Source organism: Danio rerio, chromosome 5 (genome assembly GCF_052040795.2).
Source record: "Danio rerio strain M-AB ecotype USA chromosome 5, GRCz13ab, whole genome shotgun sequence".
NCBI lineage: Eukaryota > Metazoa > Chordata > Actinopteri > Cypriniformes > Danionidae > Danio > Danio rerio.
The window spans coordinates 10877620-10902500 of record NC_141025.1 but is presented as its reverse complement, the minus strand read 5'-3'; the positions used below and the strand labels follow the sequence as shown (position 1 = coordinate 10902500).

At 37.3% G+C, this 24881-nt stretch overlaps 2 protein-coding genes and 1 long non-coding RNA gene across 5 annotated transcripts in view; 1 reads left to right on the top strand and 2 right to left on the bottom strand.

The window, feature by feature from the left end:
• The window catches only part of chek2 (checkpoint kinase 2), a 24967-nt gene extending 584 nt beyond the window's left edge, over positions 1 to 24383 (top strand). The window contains exons 2-15 of one of the 2 annotated variants that reach the window (XM_087251370.1): positions 1798 to 2075; positions 2365 to 2489; positions 4839 to 4971; positions 5060 to 5150; positions 9611 to 9707; positions 12374 to 12427; positions 12510 to 12574; positions 15766 to 15865; positions 18163 to 18249; positions 18402 to 18565; positions 22876 to 22991; positions 23102 to 23187; positions 23925 to 24005; positions 24176 to 24383. In XM_087251370.1, coding sequence (XP_087107496.1) covers positions 1823 to 2075; positions 2365 to 2489; positions 4839 to 4971; positions 5060 to 5150; positions 9611 to 9707; positions 12374 to 12427; positions 12510 to 12574; positions 15766 to 15865; positions 18163 to 18249; positions 18402 to 18565; positions 22876 to 22991; positions 23102 to 23187; positions 23925 to 24005; positions 24176 to 24238 — 1515 coding nt within the window. In that variant the 5' untranslated portion in view covers positions 1798 to 1822 and the 3' untranslated portion in view covers positions 24239 to 24383. 2 annotated transcript variants of the gene reach the window in all.
• On the bottom strand, positions 1124 to 5445 carry LOC147843865 (uncharacterized). Its single transcript, XR_015490967.1, has 2 exons — positions 3154 to 5445; positions 1124 to 3089 (listed from the first exon to the last, which is right to left on the bottom strand). It is a non-coding gene; the product is annotated as an uncharacterized LOC147843865 (long non-coding RNA).
• Positions 15287 to 24881, bottom strand: part of gstt2 (glutathione S-transferase theta 2) — a 32175-nt gene continuing 22580 nt past the window's right edge. Inside the window, exon 5 of one of the 2 annotated variants that reach the window (XR_015489988.1) lies at positions 15287 to 15981. Coding sequence is in view for 1 of the 2 variants with exons in the window: in NM_200521.3 (NP_956815.3) it covers positions 24735 to 24881 (147 nt within the window). In the remaining variant the exon portion in view is untranslated. 2 annotated transcript variants of the gene reach the window in all.

The window sequence follows — 24881 nt, the reverse complement described above, 5'->3', positions numbered from 1 at the left end:
GAAGTCATATTTACATGCTCTTTCAGACCCAATATTTAAAGTACAATATATATATAATATATAATATATAATATTTAATATTTAATATACTATGGTTGAATACCACAGTAAAGTTAATGTGACGTTTGACATTCATTTAGACATTTGGTTTCAAACCTATTGCCCTTTTTGTTGCCTAAGGCTTAATTTCACGATAAAAAAATTAATAACTGTTTGAATAAATTAAACAAATCAACCATATGAAATTATATAACAATAGAAAACATCCTTGTACAAGGACCTGTTTTTATTATTTGCACTTCATTTATTTTATAATATTAAAACATATATTTTTTATATAAAAAATAGTATTAATCATTTATACTCTGTCTCCATTTGAGATAAAGAAATCACATCAACTCATTGTCTAAATAATATTATCTATAATGGTCAAGCTTTGACTTTTACACTTATGCCTTTTGTGTTTTTATATACAGTACTGCATCCATATTGTCAGAATGTCAGATACACTTACATTAGGGGTGTCAAACTCAATTCCTGGAGGGCCACAGCCCTGCACAGTTTAGTTCCAACCCTGCTCCAACACACTTACCTGTAGGTTTCAAACAAGCCTGAAGGACTCAATTAGTTTGATCAGGTGTGTTTAATTAGGGTTGGAACTAAACTGTGCAGAGCTGCGGCCCTTTTGGAACTGAGTTTGACACCTGTGTGACTTAAATGAATTAAACTCTGACCCCATTGGGATAAAGGAATCTAATCAACTGTAAAATTGTCTAAATGTTTTACCTTTGATGTTTTTCTTTAAAGTACTGATTGCATATTTTCAGTACACGGCAGCAAACTTTAAAGGCCACATGATACATGTAAAACCGATAATTTCTCAAATTGAGGTAAAGTTGATTTTATATTCGCACATTCAGAATTTCTCCTTACAGTTTTTTCCAATTGTTTACACACATTTTCTGTAAGCAGAACTCTACACACAAATCACAAAACACACACACACATTGGGCAAAACTCTTCAATTCTTCTGCAAAATGAAACTCTACGTTCAAAATGATGTGATTTCTTCTCAAAATGGTATTTTGTTTTTAAATGAAACACACAAGCCATCACATGAATAGATTATTTCTATATTTATTATTTCAATATTTCAGAATATTGTTTTATACAAAACACACAAACACCATATATATTTTACTGTATTTTCCCCACAAAAACTGTGTACACAGTGTTCGTCATAACCAACACAAAGTTGTTGATAACGTTGTCTACATGTACCATCAACAGAAGTATTTACAGAATACAGTTACAGTAAAAAACAAAACAAAATAAAAACAGCTATACTGCATCCTCTTTTCTGTTTTGGTCTGGCCAAGCAGTGGGGGAAATGTCACCTTGCATGGCGAATCCAGCCATGAAAAGCATCAACTGCTATTGCTTGGAAAAGGGGTATACGTGTGTGTGGATTTCGGTCATACACTTTCCATCTCCAGACAGAAAAACAACTAAGCCGAAGGAAAATGAATGAATGAATAATTGTGAAATACTATATCTAGCCTTAAAAAATCATAGAACTTGCTGTTGTATATTTAAAAAAAATAAATTAAATAAAAAGATGCTGAAATGTTTTTTTTTTTTGTTCTCTTTTATCGTTCGCAAACTTCTTTAAATCACTTGCAACCCCATGAAGACAACATGTGTACATGCAGTGAATATTCCATTCTGAATACATTCTCTGCAATGAGATCTGAACTTTTGTTATGAAATAGTTTATTCATTTTAGTTTCCTTTCAGTGTGTGTGTCCAGAATAAAAGCATCATGTCTGAGGAAGCTGGACCCAGCGGTGAATCTCAGTCCCAAACTCAGTCCCAAACTCAATCCCAGCCTGCATCCAGCTCCTCATCCGCCCCAACATCGTCAAGCCAGGGCTCGTCCTCAGGCTCCGGGACTCTGAGTTCGGTGGACACAGTACCTGTCCAGGAGCTCCAGTCCATCCCGGAAGATGAGGAGGAGGTTCAGCCGCAGGTGTGGGGCCGCATCATTCCTCTGAAGCAGGGGTTCAGCGTGCTCAGTTAAGTCTTTTGTCTTCTCAAGACACTCTTATTATTAATTATCTATTTAATTATTAATTATCTGAAGGACTTTTCATTTTCAGTAACCCAGTACAAGTGCTTCCGGTGAACTGCTGTGATGAATGTCAAAGTTTGTAATATTGTGAAAGAATAATGTTTGTAATAATGTCAAAGAAATGTAATATTAATATTTCATTTCAGCCTCATTTTAAAAATCATCTTTGATTTTAAATAATTTCATTTAACAACTTTTAAATAACTAATAATTACTCTCTTTATATTTTGCAGATTGCACAGAAAACCAGTACAGCTTTGGGCGGGATAAAAGATGCGATTATAGTTTCAGCAACTCCATTCTGAAAAAATCACCATATTTCAATACGTACAGCAAGAAACATTTTAGGATTTTTAGGGTAAGTGCAACATTGGGAAGCTGTTCCTATACCATATTTTATCAAACCACTCATTAAAATATCTTAGAAATGCAGAATATTCAAATGCTTTTTTTTTCCCCAGTGAAAGAGTTAGCTTTAGTATTTCTGATTTTAGGGCCAAGAAACCCTCCTTTTCAGCAGGGGGTTTTCACACCTCTAGTTTGGAAAAAGTCAGGAAAGTGGGCGTGTCTAGCTCTGTTTGGGTGGGAGTGTCGGGGGAGGGAAAATGGGCAGGGTTTGAATAAAAATGGGAGTTGCCAATTGGGCACGTGCTGCAGACTGAGGAAAATAAACACGCACACACACACACACACACGCAGTGGAGAAAGACTGTGTGTTTAATGATGGTGAAATGTTTGATACCGCACTTCGTTTAAATTGAAAAAAGCCTCTGCATTTCTCTGTAACTCAGATGCACTTGGTAGGGCAGAAAGCGTATGTGTGTAGACAATCCTGTCACAAAATGAGGCAAAAATTCAACACGACGGTCGGCAAAAGTTTGCTTACAGTGTTCACGTGTTTACACACAGAGAGCAGCATTTACAGCAGATCTTTCAATATTGTAGTGATATTAACGTACTGTAAACTAAGTAACTTAGAAATCATTTTGACTAAGGTCTGTCTGTAAACACTGAAAGAGTACCGCTGACCGTACGAACTATAACTTTGCCATCTGAATGAACAAAGAAAGGGCGCTGATCGCACACATTTACCAAATCTGTAGACAGGATAATCAGCACATACTGGAGCTGCGTCTTTTTTTAAAGGAGACGAGCAGCAAATCCGGATCTCACCATTGATGAGAAATGCTCTCGAGTAAAAAATGTTCCAAACAAACGCATTTCTATCGCGCGTCGCGAGCACTGATCCACACGTGAGTCCAGCAGCGCTCTCATAGAGAGAAAATAAAACAAGACCTTCACATTATGAAAGCAACACTAGCGACCTGTATCTCCAAACAATTCTTATTCTATTCCCACTACTTTTGGCAACACGACGTGTGTCGTCTCTCTGCCCCTTGAACACTGTTTCAGGAACAGTCTTCGAAGCAAGCATGCATATTAATGAAGTTGCGGCGCATACATAATGGAGCGCGCTGATTGGTTTGAACCAAGCCATAAGCATGAATGAATGCAGCATACTCAGAGATGTAATACGGGACTCCTTGGTACAGACGTCCAGTCTACACGCTGGAATACACGCTAAGATCTCATGGCCGTGACGCAGCTCCAAAAATTCGTTTCAAACTGGAAGTACGAATTTACTCGAAATAACGCAAAAACAATTAATTTTCACTTTTTAGTGAGATATATGTGTCCTAAAAGTGTTTTTAGCAGTGTGGGACACATATACGACTGTCAACAGCTCAATAAATGTGTTTTGGTGTTTCGTGACCCTTTAAGTATTATCTAATAAAGTTTGAAGTAGCAATACTGTGAATTAGGGCTGGGCGATTAATCAAAGGCAATTTTCATGTGTATTTTGTCAGTGAAGCTGGCTCACGTAAACCCCCAATCCACTTGTATGTTGAAATACCACATATAAGAACATGTTTTTAATCCCACCTCACTTCATTACTTCAGTAGAGTGTCTGAAATAAATCCTTCTGTGAGATGATTCTGTAGCCGTGTGATGATTATTGGTCACGCTGAATCAATGGCATATCACCCTGCAGCCCAAGACCGGTTCCTCACTGAAGCTAAGCAGGGCTGAGCCTGGTCAGTACCTGGATGGGAGACCACTTGGGAAAGCTAGGTTGCTGTTGGAAGTGGTGTTAGTGAGGCCAGCAGGGGGCGCTCAACCTGTGGTCTGTGTGAGTCCTAATGCCCCAGTATAGTGAAGGGGACTCTATACTGTCAGTGAGCGCCGTCTTTCGGATGAGACGTTAAACCGAGGTCCTGACTCTCTGTGGTCATTAGAAATCCCATGGCACTTCTTGTAAAGAGTAAGGGTGTAACCCAGGTGTCCTGGCCAAAGTGCCCCTATTGGCCCTTACAATCAAGGCCTCCCAGTCATCCCCATTCACCAAATTGACTCTATCACTGTCTCTCCTCTCCACCAATAGCTGGTGTGTGTTGAGTGCACTGGCGCCGTTGTCCTGTGGCGGCCGTCGCATCATCCAAGTGGTGGTGTGGAGAACCCCCCTCATGATTGTAAAGCGCTTTGGGTGTATGGCCGTACACAATAAATGCGCTATATAAACACACATTACATTACATTACAAGTTTGCAATTTCGTTTTGATTAATCGCACAGCCCAATTATGAATTGTGCATTTCAGCATTAACATCAGGTGTCCATCAGCGCAATGTGTTTGCTGCTGTTTCAGGATGAGAATCTGGTTTATCTTGAGGACCTGAGTGGAAACGGCACATGGGTGGACGACGAGAAACTGGGAAACGGGAAGCAAAGTCTACTTAGCAATAACTCCGTTATCGCTCTCGCAGAACAAAAACATCAAGGTTAGTCGTTTAGCTGAAAGTTCTTGTTATGTTTATGAAATGTGAACAATAATTCTGGCATTATTCAGACTCTGAACTCTTTCCACAGTTTTTATGTTCATAGATAAGATGGCGGACGATCAAGCAAACCTTCCTTTGGAGTTCAGTAAGAAATATCATATAGCACGAAAGATTGGGACGTAAGTCGAGCTGAATTTCTGAAACTTATAAATGTCACAGAAGTTTTTGATGAGAAAATTCAGAGTGTCTGCAGGGTCTTAAAGTATTAAAAGTAGATGAGTTGATTTAAAGAACTTATGAAAAAGTCTGGTAACGCTTTTGTTTAGGACACAATTCACATTATTAACAAACCATTAACTAACACAGTTAGCTTAACAAACTACTAGTTAGCTGTTCATTAACAGTCTGTGGTCATTGGCACTTCTCGTAGAGAGTAAGTCCTGGCCAAATTCCCTTCATCGGCCCTTACCCATCATGGCCTCCTTATCATCCTCATCCACCAAACTGGCTTTATCACTGTCTCTCCACTTCATCTATAGCTGATGTGTAGTGAGCGCACTGGTGCCGTTGTCCTCTGGCTACCGTCCCATCATCCAAGTGCATGCTGCTGTTGTAAAAAAAAATAAATCAGTGGGAGAAGAGAGGAAGGCCAGTCCAGGAGACTCGAAACAAACAATTCCTTTATTGAGACGTGTTGGTTGATCTGCAGTCGTACAGCGTCTTTAGGATGTCCATGTGTCTGCAAGAGCCTATTAGAGGTCTGCAGTCTGCAAGTTCTATCACAAGTCTCTCACAAGTCTGAATTAAGACAAAGATGTCCTGTTAGGAGGAGGGGAGATGTCTAAACAAAGCATGCAAATTCAGTATTGGAGTCAACATGGCATAGGTGTTAAAAACCGGCCCATGTACTGACCACACAAGTTAATCAACAAAGAGTTTCTGAAGCATAAAAGCAACACCCGAAGACAAAGGCAGAGTCGTTTACAGCATTTGCATCACTTTGGCTTAGCCTGTAGTCAGAAAGACAAAGGTTTAATGTCCCTCCTAGCTGGGATATTAATAAAATGATATAAATAAAAACCAAATAATATAACTTTTCAGTTATACGTAGATTATTGTTCATTTGGAACTAGATGATAGAAATTTATATTTCCACACTGCTCACTGGTTGTGGTGTGGAGAGGTGGTTTTGGTTTTTAACACGGTTTTTGGTTCGTTTTGGTTCTCATGGCTTGACTCATGTTTTTTTTATTATTCTATAGGCAATGGGAACAGTAAGAGGTTAAGGGGAAAAAAATAAAAACTATTTATTGCAATACTCATTTTGTTTTACTTAACAGCCAAGAAAAGTACACTAGTTCCTAGTGTATTGTATAAAAAATTGTAACACTGAAATCTCACAGCTGCTGGTAGCCCATGTACAAACTGGGGAACACATAAAATCCTACACTTTGAAAATAAACACACATGTGAAGTTAATGAAGATAAATTGGCCATTTCAAATCAACATAATTGTACTTCAGTAAACGTAAATAAACCATCTTAATTATCTCGGTGCTGAAAAAAGTGCGAGACTGTAGTCTGTAACGCGGATCGAGTGCTTTTATAAGATGACAAAAGCCCACATCTCCAATCACTGAAAGCACCTGCAAATCTTTAGCCATAAACACCCGCACTGCCCTTGTTGTTTTTATGTGTCTCTCGGAACCAGTTGGGTGTGTTTGCTTGAAAGATTCAGCGAGGCATTGTTGCTATTTGGAGGACTTTTACCTTCTCTGCTATCCTGCCTTCAGACAGTGATATTGCTGGGTGATGGCGCTGCAGATGTGCAGTCATGGTTATATGTGTAAAACAATGCTTGCACACAGTTGCTTTTTGTTCATCGTTTTTTTTTTTTTTTGGGGGGCATTATACTTACCCGCAAAAGTGAAATGTCCTCACACTGCAGATTTGAAAGACGCCGGCCCTTCCTCGTACTGTTGCCTCACTTCGCTGGCGCTTGCCATGTTAAAGTGTGGAATGATGGTTAAGCGCCACCCAACTTTACAGCATAGTGATATTTGCTGTACTCGCGGGGAGGAGTTTCCTCATCTCAGCTCATGGACTTACAGACACACACACAGTCAATTCGGGGAGATATAAAACGCTCACAAATTATTTAAATGCAAAACCGAGAAAACTGCAATTTACTAGCAGATATTGAACCGTGGATGTTGTACCAAACGGTTTAATATTATATTGAGAACCGTGGCATCCCTAGTAAATATACTGTAAGTTAAAATGTCACAATGTTAGCGGTTGAAACCTGAAGGGGCGATGAGGTTAAATATGTCTTAAAAGATCACTCTCTGGTTTCTGTATATACCCTACAATCAAAGTGGCTGTGCAACTAATAAAAAAGCTGTGTGTTAAAATGAAAATGTATTAAATGAAATTTATTAAAATTAAAAAAGACTACTCCAACGTAAAGTGTGTGTGTCTGTGTATGCAGCGTTTCCCCTAACCTTATATTAAGGAACACACTGCCATTCAAACTTAGGCCAGTCACAATATCTATTTTTTGTTGTACGATATATTGCACCAAAATATATTATTGTCATTGCCATTTTAAGACCATTTTGTTCACTCATTATATAATGCCAGAATGACAATATAATATCATCATAGTGCAAGTGCACTCTTACAAAGAACAGATCATATGTTATTCTTAGGAATATTTCATTTAATTACAGTCATTTTAACAGTTTAATAATCAGGAATTGAAATCAGGATATCAAATTGCATATCCTAAATAAATAATATTAAATGTTAACACAAATGTTGCAAGGTAAAAAGTTGACTGCGATATCTGCTATCAGATCTATTTACTACCAACATGAATATATACTGAAGTAACAATCACACTCGGCTAAAGTGTTGCTAGAAGTGGTTTTTATGTATGGGGCGATGTATATTGCATCACCAATGTGTTCTGTGATAAGTCTATATGTTGATTATTGTGGCAGGCCTGTCTACGCTATCCATAATAGCATATAAATATACAATTTTGCTGTAAATCTCCCAATAATCTGTCCTTATCTGTCACTAATATAGAAAAGACACTGGAAAGTCAAAGTCATTTTAGGTTTATCCTAAATATTTCCTGCATAATATTAGTTCCACTTGATTAAATTGTGACAGAAATGTATTGCTGTTGTACAGTACTATGTACTTTTCAAAGTAATCGAAATAAATCAACCCGAATGACCCATTGATGTAGTTACATTTCTTACTACTCTGACAAAAACCAGAACCGGAAGCAGTGAGTAAACTTCAGCTTCCTGCACAATTCTGTTTTATTTAAAGGGCACCTATTATGCAAAAATCACTTTCATAAGGGGTTTGGGGCAACAGTCTGTGAATTTAACCAGATTCTAATGGTAAAAATGTATTCATTCTAATTTTTATAATCCCACTTAATAAAAACAGTCCGCAGAAACACTTTGATTGACATTCTCCATTTGTTTGTGTCATCAGAGGGGAAAAGCCCCGCCCATTAGTGACAACAGCCCCTTTCACACAGTGATACCGGTAAATATCTGAAAAATTTCCGGAACGACTTTACCGGTATTTTCAAAAAAGCGCTGTTCACACATGCGAGGACGTTACGGAAATTTTCCGGAAAAGAGCATTCACACATCCATTCCAAAATACCGGTAAATTCTGACATCATTCACTACAAATGAGCTTTAAACGGCTGCGCTTGTATTTGTAAACATTTGACTACATTACAAACTCTGTGGATGATCAATATTGTGAACAACTTTCGCAGGATCACTTTCGCATGTCGAGATGTTCATAATATGTGCGTGTGCAGACGCTCACAGGCTGTTTTACAGGCACACGCAAAGCTTGAAGGTAAACAAACAACGGCTTATCATAAGCATCTCATCGATGATTATTTACACAGTTGGCATTAAGAAGAACATATAAACGTGATCTGACTAACTTCTAGCAGCTAAATGTGTCTGGAAAAATATTCAAAGGCTTTTATCCTCACAAACGGCGCGGACGTAAATGCGTCTGACTGTTGTGATTGGCTAAAGCAGACGTCTCACGTCAGCACGTTCTAGACGTGCACGCGCTTATTACGGGAATCTTCCTTCTGCATTCACACAGCGCAACATTCCGGCAAATTGCTGGTAATGTTACAACTTCTCTTTCCGGAAAATAGCCAGAACGAATTTACCGGTATTTTCAAAAAGGACCTGTTCACACATACAACCTTTCCGGAAAATTGCCGGCAATTTTCTGGAAAGGTCTGTATGTGTGAAAGGGGCTAACCTCTCCCTCATTAGCATACAAGGTTGGTCTTGCTTTTGAATCTGCCACTATGCTGTTACACAGGCATTTGTAGCTCCGCCCTCCTAAAAAAAAGCTTAATCTTATTTGAATTTAAAGTGACAGTCACCAAAATGACACAATTAGGATCAAAGCCTAAAAGGGGCAGAATTAGAGAGTTATTAAACATTATTTGTGTATTATTTTGAGCTGAAACTTCACATACACACTCTAGGGACATCAGAGACTTCTTTTAAAATAAATCATCTTTAATAATTGCATATCTTTGCTTTTTTTTAACTGTTTTATTTTCCGACAGAGGCGTCTGTGGTGAAGTGAAGCTTGCCATTGAGAAGGAAACCTTTAAAAAGGTTGCTCTGAAAACTATAAACAAACACGACTTTCCATCAATAGGGGTAAGAACTTGTATTTATATTTGTACAATACACATTAGGGCTGCGCGATACTGGAGAAAAATGACATTGCAATGTTTTGTTTTTCTGCTATATGAATATTATTTTACCAGATGACTTGGAAAAAAAAACATAATAATAAATTGATTGGGATGATTTTGTAGGGCAGTTCATCTGCATAAATGAAGCAGTCGGTTGTTTTTATGGTATTCTGGACTGTATTTAGGTACAGAAATTGAATAATCAAATATAAATAAGTAACACTGTTGAATCATCGTATAAAATTGAAATGCGTTTATTCATTCATTTTCCTTAGTCTCTTATTTATCAAGGGATGCCACAGCGGAATGAACCGCCAAGTACTCCAGCATATGTTTCACATAGCAGATGCCATTTCAGCAGATGCAAAAACCAGCGCGTTTAAGGGCTGTTTTCTCAGCGATCTCCGCTAGCTGAGTGATTTCTGATATAAAGTGGGACTCAGATTGTACAAGAAGCACTGCATTAAATTACATTTCCCCCCGCAATGTCTTTATAATATGAGCATTTATTTTACCCCAGTATATTTAATGGAGCTTCTGCGCTAGCCTGCCGATTCTGACGGGCGCGTGCGAGTGAACGGCTTTTTGTCTCGTTTTACACTTGAGCAACTAAATGAATGCCAAAGTTGATTTAACTGGATGCATTTTAATGACATTACAACATCGATGCTGTAAAAGGAACCGTATAAAATGGAAAAAGTTCACAATAACAGGTCACCGGAAGTTTATCAGTATAGGAAAAACAGTAGCTCGGCATATACCCTACTCTATATCCTGTTTACAAGCACTTGAATCAATGAAAACTGATCATCCTATGACTTTTAGTATTATAGAAAAAGTGGACCTTTTCAAGATAGATATTATTAGATATTATTTTCTGCTGGATACCTAGACATATGGGTTTCATTGCAAACGAACGTGCAGATAAAGCAGCTAAGGAAGCCTTACAGTTGGAGATTATGGAATGTAAAATTCCTGTATCTGATATTAAACACATTTTAAATCTGTATATTAATGAGAAATGGCAAGTTGTATGAAGTGATTACATTTGTTAATGTACGAAATAACTATCATTTTGAAAATAGACATGAGCAGGTGGTACATACGAGATGAAGAATTAGACACTCACGACTCACACACGCATATTTATTGAAAGGGGAAGAAAAACCTATTTGTGACTTGTATGAGAATATTTTGACGATAAAATAAATTTTATTAGAATTTGTATTTTCAAATGATATTAAAGAGCGTTTTTATTCGGGAAATATTTTAAGTGAAATGTTTGAAAAGGAGAAAATGGAATTTTCGATTATTTATCTGTAATCAAACTAAAAGATTATATATGTATGTTTTTTGTTGTTTCTTTTTCAATGTATGTTTGTTATTTATATTTTATTATATATTATTTATTATATATGATTATATATTTTATATTTGGTGTATGGTAAGGCCAATGCTGCTGATATAACATTAAAACCTAAATTAAGGAAAGTTCATCCAGTTCACTTCCAGCGCATGTGTTTGGACTGTGGGGGAAAGCGGAGCACCCGGAGGAAACAGCAACAGTGGGAGAACATGCAAACTCCACACAGAAATGCCAACTGGCCCAGCCAGGCCTCGAAGCAGCAACCTTCTCCCTGTGAGGCGACAGTGCTAACCACTGAGCCACCATGCAGCCCTGAAATACATTAATTAATTCCCTTCATTAAGGTCAAACTTCACAATTGGTTCAACTATAATACCGCTCAAAATGGATGAATGAACTAAAATTACTATTATAAAATTAAAACATTGTGATATCGATGCTGAAGTTATATATTGCGCATCCCTAATACACATCTTTTAACCAATTTATGTTCACCTGCTGCATTTATTTGATCATATATAAAGCAAAAAACTGTAACATTGTTAAATACACAAACCTTTTTTTAGTTATTCTATTTGCCTATTTTAAAATGTAAGCTATGCCTGTAATATGAGCCATATTGTCTATATATCTGTGCGGAGTTTGCATGTTCTCCCTGTGTTGGCGTGGGTTATCTCCGGGTGCTCTAATTTCCCCCGCAGTCTAAAGACATGCGCCATAGGTGAATTGGATGAACTAAATTGGCCATAGTGTATGAGTGTGAGAGTGTATGGGTGTTTCCCAGTACTGGGTTGCAGCTGGAAGGGCATCTGCTGCGTAAAACATATGCTGGAATAGTTGGCGGTTCATTCCACTGTGGGGACGTCTGATAAATCAGACTAAGCTGAAGGAAAATGAATAAAAAAACCAAAGCAACATTTCAAAAGTGTTGATGTTTGCAGAATTTACTGGTCACGTGTGTCCATTATTAAAATTCTGCATTTGATAGTTTAGATCAGGGGTCACCAATCTCGGTCCTGGAGTGCTGGTGTCCCTGCGGGGTTTAGCTCCAACTTGCCTCAACACACCTGCCTGGATGTTTCAAGTATACCTTGTAAGACCTTGATTAGCTTGTTCAGGTGTGTTTGATTAGAGTTGGAGCTAAAATCTGCAGGGCGCCGGCCCTCCTGGAACAAGTTTGGTGACCCCTGGTTTAGATTTTGCTCGCACACGCTGATGTTTATCGTTTTTTGGTATTAAAATGTTTTATTTGCGTTTTACAGACAGCCACACGAAATGCTGAGCGGGAAATCGAAATTTTAAAGAAAATTGATCATGTAAGTCAAGGATTACATTTTAAATTGACAGAAATAAGGATTATTAAATACGTTTGTTCGTGGTTTCTCTCTCCTCCTTTAGCCGTGCCTGATCAAAACTGAAGATTTCTACCAGACTGAAGACTCCTACTACATTGTTTTGGAGTAGTAAGTAGTGTTTAATTGGGGTTAAATTACGAATTTCCTCTTGTAAATAGTTTTTAATGAAACTTTAAAGGCAATTTCATGTAAGGTAGTACTAGAAGTTTATAAAACGCTGCATATTTTGACTGTTCAGTCGATAGTTTATTGAAAAATGAAAATTTACTGCTGTTTTACTCACCCTTAAGCTACTGTATGAGAAGTAAATGATATTTTCGTCTTCAGAATAATATTATTAATTGTAAACAGAATAGCAGTACGATTTTTAGCTCAACCTGAGTTTCTTGGTGATTCATAGAATGCAAGTCAAGTACTTTTAGAGTAAAAGAAATAAAGTAAAATGTTATACCCTTTGCCTCTGGTGATAAATTAAGGTCTTGCGAAGTGAAACCATTGGTCTACGAAAAAAAAAAAGAAGAAGCATTTTAATGAGCTTTTTAGGCTGTTCAAGTCAAAGGTAAAAGACATCTGAGATCAGCCGATCTGAGAGTGGAAAAAATGAACTGCAACTGTTGGGTGCAACTCACCCTTTCAAACAGGACTGTTAGTTGTATTTTGTGCTGTAATATAACAATTGCTTGTTTTTTTTTCTAACATATTCTTAAAACATTTTTAAATATTTCAACTTGTTGCCCTTTTAAATCAAATAGGACTGTCACTGTCCCACCAGCGATTAGGATTTAACTTCAATATTGTTTTGTAGTTTTTTGTCATGTAGGAAAAGTAATAGTTCAACCCATTTACTGTCACTCTTTAACCTGTGAGGCCATTTGCAGTTAAATATTCAAAGCATAATATCGGTCTAAACATAAAGAAATCATAACAAACCTTACTGTGTTTTAGTAAGATTGATTACCGAGCAACACTTATTTATTTATTTATTTATTTGTGTTGTAAAGCATTACTTTGCTACAGCAATCTGCATGAAAACATTTTAATGTTTTTTTAGAGGGTAAATTTAGACAATAAACCATCAAACTGCTCATACTTCATTAGAATTTAAATGTCTACTTTCCAAATATTGTCAAATGTATGAAAAAAAATAGATCATATTCCTCAAAACATACACATCACTAATGAAAACTGAATGTCATCTGGGGGTGATTTTTGGTACTGCACCCAACAAAATGTTGCAAAAAGCAAATATTTTGAGGAGTTAACTTCAAATTTGGAATATAGATCAGATATTTATGTTGATCAGATATTTAGCTTTGAATTACTGTCAATTAGAGCTGAAGATCTTTGCCAGAACCCAACGGTTTAATTTCTATAATTTTAGACGAGCCGGGCTTGGGCTTGCGGGGTAAATAAACAGTCATGTAATGCATTTCGATTAGCGCGAGAAAGTAATTAAATCGTTTGTTACCACATTAAAACCCATCCCTACAAAGGTAAAACTAAGGATGACGAAGAAGTCAAAAAGCCACCATTTCAAAAAGAGCAGTCATTCTAGCCACCAAGGTATTTTGGCGGTCGCTCTTACACCACGTATTACGGTAGAGCGCTAAACAGCAATGTACAGCAAGCTGACAGTGAAGATGACGAGGTCACTCACTTCATTGAACTTTCTGTCATGGAAAATGAAATGGATGTTCTCGGCTGGTAGAAGATAAACAAACATTCCTATCAAAAACTTGCAAAATTAGCCATCTTCTTATCTGAACATGCAGCTCAACTCCTTGTTCAAGCTCTTGTTCTCTCCAAACTGGTTTACTGTAACTCTCTACTAGCTGGGCTTCCAGCTAACTCTGTCAAGCCTCTTCAACTGCTCCCGAATGCAGCAGCACGAGTGGTCTTCAATGAACCTAAACGAGCACATGTCACTCCGCTGCTAGTCCGTTTGCACTGGCTGCCAGTTGCTGCTCGCATCAAATTCAAAGCTCTGATGTTTGCCTACAAAGCGACTTTTGGCCTTGCTCCTTCTTATCTGCTCTCGCTTCTGCAGATCTATGTGCCCTCCAGAAACTTGCGATCTGTGAATGAACGTCGCCTCGTGGTTCCATCCCAAAGAGGGAAGAAATCACTTTCGCGAACGCTCACGCTCAATCTGCCCAGTTGGTGGAATGAACTCCCTAACTGCATCAGAACGGCAGAGTCACTTGCTATTTTCAAGAAACGACTAAAAACTCAACTATTTAGTCTCCACTTCACTTCCTAATCTGCAATTGCCTCTCTGAATATCACACTAACTGTACCAAAAAAAAAAAAACTAATACTACTAATACTTCCCTTCTTAGACTTTACAGACCTGAAACTTGTCTATAGCACTTATTCATTGTTGCTCTTGGTAGTGTAAATTGCTTCCTTGTCCTCATTTGTAAGTCGCTTTGGATAAAAGCGTCTGCTAAATGACTAAATGTAGCCAGAACAGAACTCTGCATCTTGGCCTTTAGCAGCAGCAGTGAAAGTGTGTTCAGTGCTGCTGGACGCACCATCCTGAGAGCAGGACTGCGCTAAAGATATTTACAGTGGATTCAATAATGTTCCTCCCCAAAAATCACTTAGCCCAATCTTGGTGAGTAAATGGATTTTTAAATTATAAATAAATATTAATTAAACCATTAAATGCGTAATGTAAACAGAGTATACAGGTTAATATTGGCATTATTCTTTTAATATTCAGCTTCACCGTCCCCTTAATGACAAATTGTGAAGAGGAGTGGCGAAACAAATCTTGCAGAGCCTTTATCTTCATTTTGTTATTGCTAAATACCCATCATAACTTATAATTTGTTTTAATTTAATTTGTTAAGATAGACTACTTTTTATTGGTGTGTTGGCCAATTTAAAGGCTAAGGGTGTGTGCCTAGGCCTAGTTAGAGTGCTGAGATGTTACGATGTTACAGAGGATTTATTTTATTTCTTTGCTAAAACTTCTAAGTGGCATATAGCCAAAGTTTGTTACGAATAAATTATGTTAAAAGGCAAAAGATCTGTGTGTAGGTGCACATTTGAATAATGTCGGGCTATATATGTGTGTGTGTGTGTGTGTCTTTTTTTAATGAGATCAACTTTAAATCTATGCAGCAAAGCATTTAAGATTGGCAATCATTTAAGTTGAACATGTCATTTTATGTCTATGTTCAGAAAGTGGGGTTGACAGTTAAGGGGTCAATACCTTAAATGTTGTCAAATTAATGCATTAAGCAACCATTTCAGTAATTGAATAAATGGTGTAATCTCTGTGCTGTGTGTAGTATTGAAGGTGGCGAGCTGTTTGGCAGGATCAAGGCCAAAAAAAAACTGGAGGAAGATATCGCCAAACTCTACTTTTATCAGATGCTCAAGGCTGTGGAGGTACGACTTTATGAACAACATCTTATGTGTTTTAAATTAAAGGCTGATTTATACTTCTGCGTCAAACGCCGGCGTATGCTACGGCGCTGACGCATAGCCCTTCGCCGTGGCCGTCGCTGACGTGCACCTCTCAAAAAATTTAACTACACGTCGCAAAGACGCGTAGCGCAAGCTCTGTGATTGGTCGGCTTGGTAGCTCTGACAAGTCTGAGCGGGACCGAGAGCCGCGCGAATGGTGCGAGCCTGATGGAGCGATTGTTTACAAGTGTGGAGTCCCGTGAAGGAGCTCCGGATGGAAAGTTTTGTTTTGTTTTTACCTCATAGTTAAAGCTGTTGCACGTCCGCCGGTTCCTGCCTCAAAATGAGCGAGTTTGAGCCACTTGTACATCCAGGAAGTGTTCAAGAAAAGCAAAACAGCAGAGAAGAAACTCGACACAGAGGAACATTTACACCTCACTGCCAACTAGCGTTTCGGAAGTGTTAATGCAGACCAAAAGAGACAGCGCGCAGAAGTATAAATGCACAGCTATGGGTGTTGCATGCGCTGTGGGTTACGCACTCGCTCCATCGGGCTCGCACGGCTCTCGGTCCCGCCCACACTCGTCAGCTCTACCAAGCCAACCAATCACAGAGTTTGCGTGTAGTTTACATTTTTTTTGTAGTTACATTTTTTTGCGTGTCAGCATCATCATGGGTAAAGGCTGATAAATACTTGTGTCCTTATTTTCACTTGGAATATGATTATTTTGCTTTTAACCTGCCCCATTGGCAGATTATTTCTGAAAATAAGACGGTATGTTTTGCTTGTCTAGAAAAGGCTTCTTGATTTAAGAATTTTGTAGATAGGGATGGGAAGATTAACCGATATGTATCGATACGCGGTCATGCGCGTGCACGATGCGAGTGCATCGGTAGAGCAGCAGAGGATGAATGAAATTTTGGAAGCAAATCGAGATGCATCGGTTTTTGCGAGATGCATCGGTTTTTCCGAGATACAGCTTATATTTTTAATATAGAATGTATTTTTTATTTATTAACAAGTGTTGTCAACCTGTTTTTGGCGCATTATTTAATCGACCTACATAAAGTAAGCCTTAGCAACGGGCTTGCGGATTTGTACACTTACACTACAACTCAGTGTATCAGGTGTGCGGATGAAGCTAGTGGTGCGCCCTCAGAAAGCGCGAGAAGCAAAACAAACATTTTATTCCCCGCTGAGTTTTAAATCTAAAGTATGGCAACATTATGGATTTAAGGATGGACGACTTGACAGGACAGATGCAATTTGCAAAATGTGCTGCGCATCTATAAAATACGCGGGCAGTACGACTAATCTGAAATCTCACTTGAAGCGGCGCCACGGTGTTGTTGTGGAAGCATCTTCCAGTGTCCCTGCATACCCTGCTTCCTGCACTGCTTCAACTGTAGCTACCAGCTCCAAAAGTGGTGAGAAAAGCATTGCAAGTTTTTTTCCATGCGCAACAGTTCTGCTCGCTCTACGCCAATAACGAATGCCATTGCATTGTTCATCTGCAAAGATATTCAGCCTAGTGTCACGGAGAACGTAGGTTTTAAACACCTCCTCCTGTTAATTTTTATTTATTTAGATTTTTATTAGCCTGTTGTTTACAGTGACAGTGATGTTTCAAAGCAGCATAACACTGCTAGTTCACGACCTTAAGTTTTGAATATTCAGTGGCACAAAATATCTTTGTAAAACTTGTTTTCATAGTTGAAAGGTTAAATCACAATTCTTGTTGTGCAATGGTAAACCTTTATGTTGAAAGAGTGCAAATATATACATTTATAATATATATTGCACTTTTACATTCTGTTTATCTTGAAAATACTTAAATAATATGTGCTATATGTTCTGAAATGGCCCTCTACTGTAAACTGACACTCTGGCTCTGAGAGAAAAGCCAGTTTGTAAAAAAAGTCTTGGTTTTGCTTGGTTAATAAATAATCAAACTCATTCAATGGCACAGCATCCTCTTTTACATAATCTCATAAACTTGATCTAATTAGTTAGTGCTGAAATATCGCATCGTATCGTGATATGGGTGTGAATCGTATCGTGTTGCATCGCAATATGTCACAAATGTATCGCTAATATATCGGATCGTATTCTTTGTATCGAAATGCGTATCGGATCGGCATTATAGCTTAGATGCCCAACCCTATTTGTAGATATTTAGACTAGAATTTTGTTTTGCCGTGGAGACTTGCAAGCAAGCTACAGCAAAGGTGATATGCGAAGGAAAATGTATAATCTTGTTTTATTTTATTCTCCTCAGTATCTCCACAATAACGGGATCATCCATCGAGATCTCAAACCTGAGAACGTGCTGCTGGCTTCACATGACGACATCTGTTTGATTAAGGTGCGTTTGTTCGAGAGTTTTAGACAGAAGAAGCTTTTACCTCAGCAGCACCTTTTAGATCCGAGCCCAGCTTTTGTCTTTGTAGTGGAATAATCCTGAACCTGAGATGATCCGCTTTCTCAACACATGCAAATTCCCCACTTGCTTTGTAGATTACGGATTTTAATCAGTCCAAGATTTTGGAGGAATCCTCCCTGATGAAGACGCTCTGTGGGACGCCCACATATGTGGCCCCGGAGGTGTTCACGCACGCCTCGACTGTGGGATACACAAAAGCTGTGGATTATTGGAGTCTGGGAGTCCTACTGTTCATCTGGTTAGTGGAGATTATGGTTGAATGCAGCATTAAAAAGTCCTTATAAAGTTTAATAGTCCTTAAAACGCCTGAAGTCAAATTGTCATGATGTGCTCAGTCCTTTCCAATCCCATTTGCATTATGTCCTAAACTCAAAAGTGAATTAGAGTTCATATTAGGCACTTGTACAGAGTAGTTTCACACAGGCCCGTGCAGAGACTGTCCTAAGGGCATGTGCTGGATAAATTTTTTGAGGAGCACGGGTGGGGGGGTTTGTTGTTGTTGTCGTGGGGGGGAAGGGGGTCATTTGGAAGGGCACATTCAATCCAAGACTAAAAAGGGCATGTGCACTGCACAGGTTGAGCCCTATGTGTGCACATGCCTGGTTTCACATTAGATCTCAACTACAGAAATTAACCACCAGATCATGGTGATTTGCAAAATTACGGGTGAATGAGGAAATGGGAATTCGGCATTAAAAGTCCTTAAGTTTAAAAGTCCTTTAAAAGCATGAAGTCAAATCATCATCATGTCCTCATGCCTTTTCCAATCTCATTTCTATTATGTCTTAAAGAGCCCCTATTATACATGAAATAGGGTCATATTTTGGTTTTGGGGGTCTGATATGCATGCAAGGTCAGAAAACACTTTCATGGTCTTATAATATGAATTTATTTTAACTAATTATCCCAGCGACTCTCATATGAATTGTTCAGCGATTCATTTGTTCCCAAACCCCTCCGTAGCGCGAAGCTAATCTGCACTGATTGGACCAGTGACAGCCTGTTGCGATTGGTCGACACTGACAGCCTTCAGCGCGTGCAGGGCAGAGTGAAATGCCCAACACAGCTTATCAACAATATAGAAGTAGTATATATATATATATATATATATATATATATATATATATATATATATATATAGATAGATATATATATATATATATATATATATATATATATATATATATATATATATATATATATATATATATATATATATATATATATATATATATATATCGATATATATATATATAGATATATATAGATATATATAGATATAGATATATATATATATATATATATATAGATATATATAGATATATATAGATATAGATATAGATATGTATTTACAGTTGAAACCAGAAGTTTACATACACTGTATAAAAAGTCACATAACCATTTAAAAAAAAAAAAGTCAGATGTTAATGTGACTAAACTTTTTCTCTTTTAGGTAGGTTAAGATTATCAAATGTGTTTCTTTTATGCTTAACAGCAGAATAATGAGATATTTTTTGAGAAATTGTTATACCTTTTCAAGTCTACATACTTTTCAAGTTTACATACCTTCCTAGGGCCTGAGTGTTAAATACTTTGAATGTTTTATATTGTTACAGACATGCAGTGTCATCCTGCAACTGTTTTGCAGCATATCAAATGTCCCAAACCCTATTTTTGTATTATTATTGTTTATTTATTTATCATTTTACAGTATAACAAACAACACAATTGACAAAAAGAATATTCAGCATTAAGTGTAGCATCAGAGTATACAAATATAGAAACATGTACATCAACAAATCCAGTTTATGTTACTAGATAAAACAGAAATTAAATAACAGCTTGTGAATGGTCAGTATGATAATGGGTATTATACAGGCTCAGGTCAAAGGGTTCATAAAGGGTCCATAAAAATTTTCCAGGTTTTTAAAAATATGTGCGTTTTATTTTTTAAGCTATATGTTAAATAATCCAATGCAGTGTGTCATTTATGATATTTAAAAATAATTTTAATGTTGGAGGGAGTTCCTGTTTCCAGTTTAACAGAATACATTTCCTAGATACATAAGATATTAGACCTATCCTTTTGGTAAAAAAAAAATGGTCTGATACCTCATTCAAGTCCACCCCAAAAAGATATATTAAAGGAGTCTTGAGATATTTCTTTCCCAGGATCATCATAGAAAACTCATGTACAGAATCCCAAAGCTCATTTAGTTTTTTTACAGCTCCAAAAAATATGCATAATGGTGCCCTTATGTTTCTTACATCGGTTACATAAAGATGAAGCACCGGGATATATCCTACTATATATCTATATATAAGGCGAACTGGGGTCAAATATATTCTTTGTATAAATTTGTAATTTTGTTAAATTATTTTGTTACTTGAAAATGAAAAAGACATACATTTGTATACAACTTCCCACTGATCATCATCAAAATTACAACCTAATCCTATTTTTAAGTGTCCAAAATGAAGGGGAAAAAATTGTTTTTACTCTCTGATAGTCAAAGCAAATTAAAAAAAAAAATCTGTTAAGTATGCATAAAACAATTCTGCAAAAAGCGTTTTATGTAAATTGGGACTAGGAGACCACATATATTTTTCTCTAAAAGTACATCATATCAAAAAATGATACTTCGATTTTTATTCTTATTAGGTTCCAATAAGTTCAAATAGCAAAGAGAAATAAAAAAATGCATGTAAAAAAACACATTAGGCCTTAATAGGATACAATAGGATTATTCTGCCTCTGAAAAAGCGCAGATGATGGTGTCAAGGTTTTGGACGTTTCTGATTGGCTAATTGACTACATTTAAATGTATGTAAACTTTTGACTGTCAAGAAATTATTAAAAATTCTCAAAAAAAAATCTCTCATTATTCTGGCATTTAGCAAATGTAAATGATTTAGGTAATCCTAACGGACCTAAAATAGTAAACGCTTAGTATGATTCACCATCAGACATTTTTTTAAATGGTTATGTACCTTTTTTTGGAGTGTATGTAAACTTCTGGTTTCAACTGTATATTATTAAAGGGCCATGAAACCCCCTCGTTTCAGCAGGGTGTTTTCACACCTCTACTTTGGAAAAAGTCAGAAAAGTGGGCGTGTCCAGCTCTGTTTAGGGGGGAGTGCCGGAGGAACTAAAGTGGGAGGGTGTGGGAGTGTCTATTTGTGCGCGCTGAATTTCAGAGTCAAAACACACAACCACAGCGGACAATGTGACTGTGTTTACATGGACATCTGTAGTCGAATTATTTGCCAAATTATTAAATGGTGGACTTTAACTGCAGTTTGGCTCTTTCATTCAGGGAATTCATTCATGTCCCTCCCGATAAACGTGATGTTTGATTCGAGTAACTGCTCTAAGCGTGTATTTTTCATGCAATGTTTGATACCGCACGGCAAATGAGAGAAAAAAAACTCAGCATTTCCCGGAAACTTAGATGCACACGGCAGGTAGCGTCAGAAAGCCGCGTGTGTTATTCCGGTCACAAAAAGCAACACGAGGTTATAGTTTAATTGTAACCGTTAGTGCTAACTTGTTTATACTCGGTGCAATAGTTTGTTTGATACGAATAAAATACGAACTGAATAAACAAAGAGCACTGGTCGCTCACTTACCAAATCTGTACAGACAGGGCAATCACCAGCAACTAGAGCCGCGTCTTTATTTAGAGAAGACTACAAGCGAATCCGGATCTCAGCGTTTGCAGATGAGAACAGCTCTCAGGTAAACAATAATCCTCCTTAGACAGTCCAACTGTTGTCGAGCATCGCGTACACTGTTAATCCACACGTGAGTCTGAGCTCTCACAGAGAGAAAATGAAAAAACTTAACTGCAGCAAACTATAAAAGCTACACTTCACGCTTGTTTTGCCAACACAACGTGGCGTCTCTGTCGTCTAAACACTGTGACAGTAATGAATATTAATGAAGTTGCACAATAGAGCGCGCTGATTGGTTTGAACCAAGCCTTACTCATGCATTAATGCAGCACACTGTAAGACGTAATAAGACACACTCTGGCGAAGACGCCCAGTCTGCACGCTGGAATACAACGCTATTATATCATGTCTATGACGCAGCTTCAAAAATTCGTTTCAAACCGGAAGTACGAATTTGCTTGAAATAACGCAAAAACAACCAATTTACACTTTTTAGTGAAATATAGGTGTCCTAATAGTGTTTTTAGCAGTGTGGGACACGTATACGACTGTCAACAGCTCAAAAAATGTGTTTTGGTGTTTCGTGACCCTTTAAAATATCCCAGGCACACAGTAAAGTAATCCATATTCATTAAATGCACTGCATAGTTGTCTTTAAAAAAGCAAAAAACAATCTAGCCTCTTTATAAAAAATTATTTGAAATATTTCAGGCTTCTTAACCAGCTTCCACTTTATGTAAAAAAGACCAATTTCTGTAGTTGAATTGTTCCTAAATTTAGAGTTTTTGTTTTTTACCAATATGAAGTTACGATTACAGCAGTTATAATGCCACTGAAAGAGATAACTTTACTTTTGTATCTCTGTTTTAATAGTTTGGGTGGGTATCCTCCATTTAACACTGAGTGCACCACCATGTCTGTCCGTGAGCAGATCATTAATGGCGAGTACCGCTTCATCCCCTCTCAGTGGAAGAACGTTTCAAATGAAGGTAACCCTTCAGCATTTATATTCTCAGAATTGTATATGTTTTCCAATTTCTTTGAAAATAACATCTGACAGCATGTAGTTTGAGTAAAACATTTTAACTCTACATTTCAGCCAAAGATTTGGTCAAGAAGCTCCTGGTTGTGGATCCACAGAAGCGTCTGAGTGTTGAAGAGGCACTAGAGCATCCCTGGTTAAAAGTATGTACAGAAAAGACCACTAACTACACTGCTGCGTTTGGCCTTTGTTTAGATATATTAAAAGCTGACAGATTTTTAAAAGGGTAATATTATACTTATTATTTTCTCCCCAAGACATAACTAAACTCTTAAATGTGCTGTATATGTACGTTTTTAGCTCTTCTTAAACATAAAAATACTAAAATATGTTAGCAGATATTTAAGAAACATGCTTAGTGAACACTTGTTTATCTAAAAAACAATGCTAAAGTCAGATATTCTCCTTTTGAAATGTGTGTTCAGTGTCTGAATGGCTCTATAACCAGCCCATTGCAAGTTTACCCATTTGTATTGAAGCACCCTAGATTGCCTTGGCATTTCATTTTAGTCACGAAGGCTAAAATTGCGATCTCTGGAGGACAGTGGCAGCCTCTGAAATAAAATGCTGATTCAGAGTTATTAAATACACAAGGTGGTTTATAATTAGCAAATAAAATATATGTTACAAATGTAAATATTAGCTGAGCAGCTTACATTCACAGTAGCATCGATTTAGTAGCTTTGTAGTCGATTTAGTAGTCTTTGTCAGAGGGGCCAAGTGGAGAAAAAAAAACATTTTGAATTTGGACTGCCATATCTACTTCAACCACTAGATGTCAATCCCACACACTTCTCTTTTAATATCTATAATGAGACTTATTCAAATAGAATATTAAAAGTGTCCAAATCTTAAAAAAAGGTCATCGTTTTTGTAACAGGATGACAGGATGAGACAAAATGCAAACCAGCTGATGAATCCTGGAGCTGCAAATCAACCAATGCGTCCAGAAGCAACAAGGGTACAACAACAAATCTCTTATTAAATTAAGTTTTAATGATAGAAATTGTTTTAATTTAGAGGAAATTAATTACTGGATTTTCAACATTTTACGATTCAATGTAAATGTCAATTACAAATGCTTCTGTAGTTATTGAAAACTAAACATGATTTTATTTGAACATTTTCAAGCAGAAACGCAAGGCACAAGAGGGAGAAGGTGAACCATCATCCAAGAGGAAACCCGGGCCTTGATCTTCACGTGCTTTTAGAAGTTTTTGTATTTGTTCTGATGATGGCCTTTTAAAACATAGTCCTGTGATCTGTTCAACACTGTACTGCTCTTGTAAATATGTGTTTGTACCATTTCTTGTAAAAAATAAAATGGTTTTACATTTTCTATTCCTCTGATTTAGTAACTTTTATCACTGATAATTTTTCTATTTAATTTCTAAAATAATTTGTATAAAATTGAAGGTGTTCAAAAGGCACACTCTAGAGTTCTATGTGGGATTGAATTTTTTTTTCCCAACAATTAGTCCTTAATCCTGCATAGAACTCTAGACAACAACGTCACATTTAAATTATGCAGATTTTCCTTTAAAAAGGCACACACATTGTCCACATTTGAACAATACTTGTGATGCATGTCTTGATTACTGTAAATTAATCAAACTGCATATCGTTATTAGACGGACTAAATTCTTAATCACACTAAGTCAAGTGCAGAAACACCTTGCCCTGTGATTTTTCACAGTTTAGCAGTGAATTTGTCCCTCAGGCGGTAGACAATGGTGTGAGCTTCATCAAAGGAGTCGGACAGCGCTGACTGGACTCGACTCCTCCAGCTCATCAGTTTGGGTCTGTCCTTCAGAATGTCCCTCCCGCTGCTCATTGG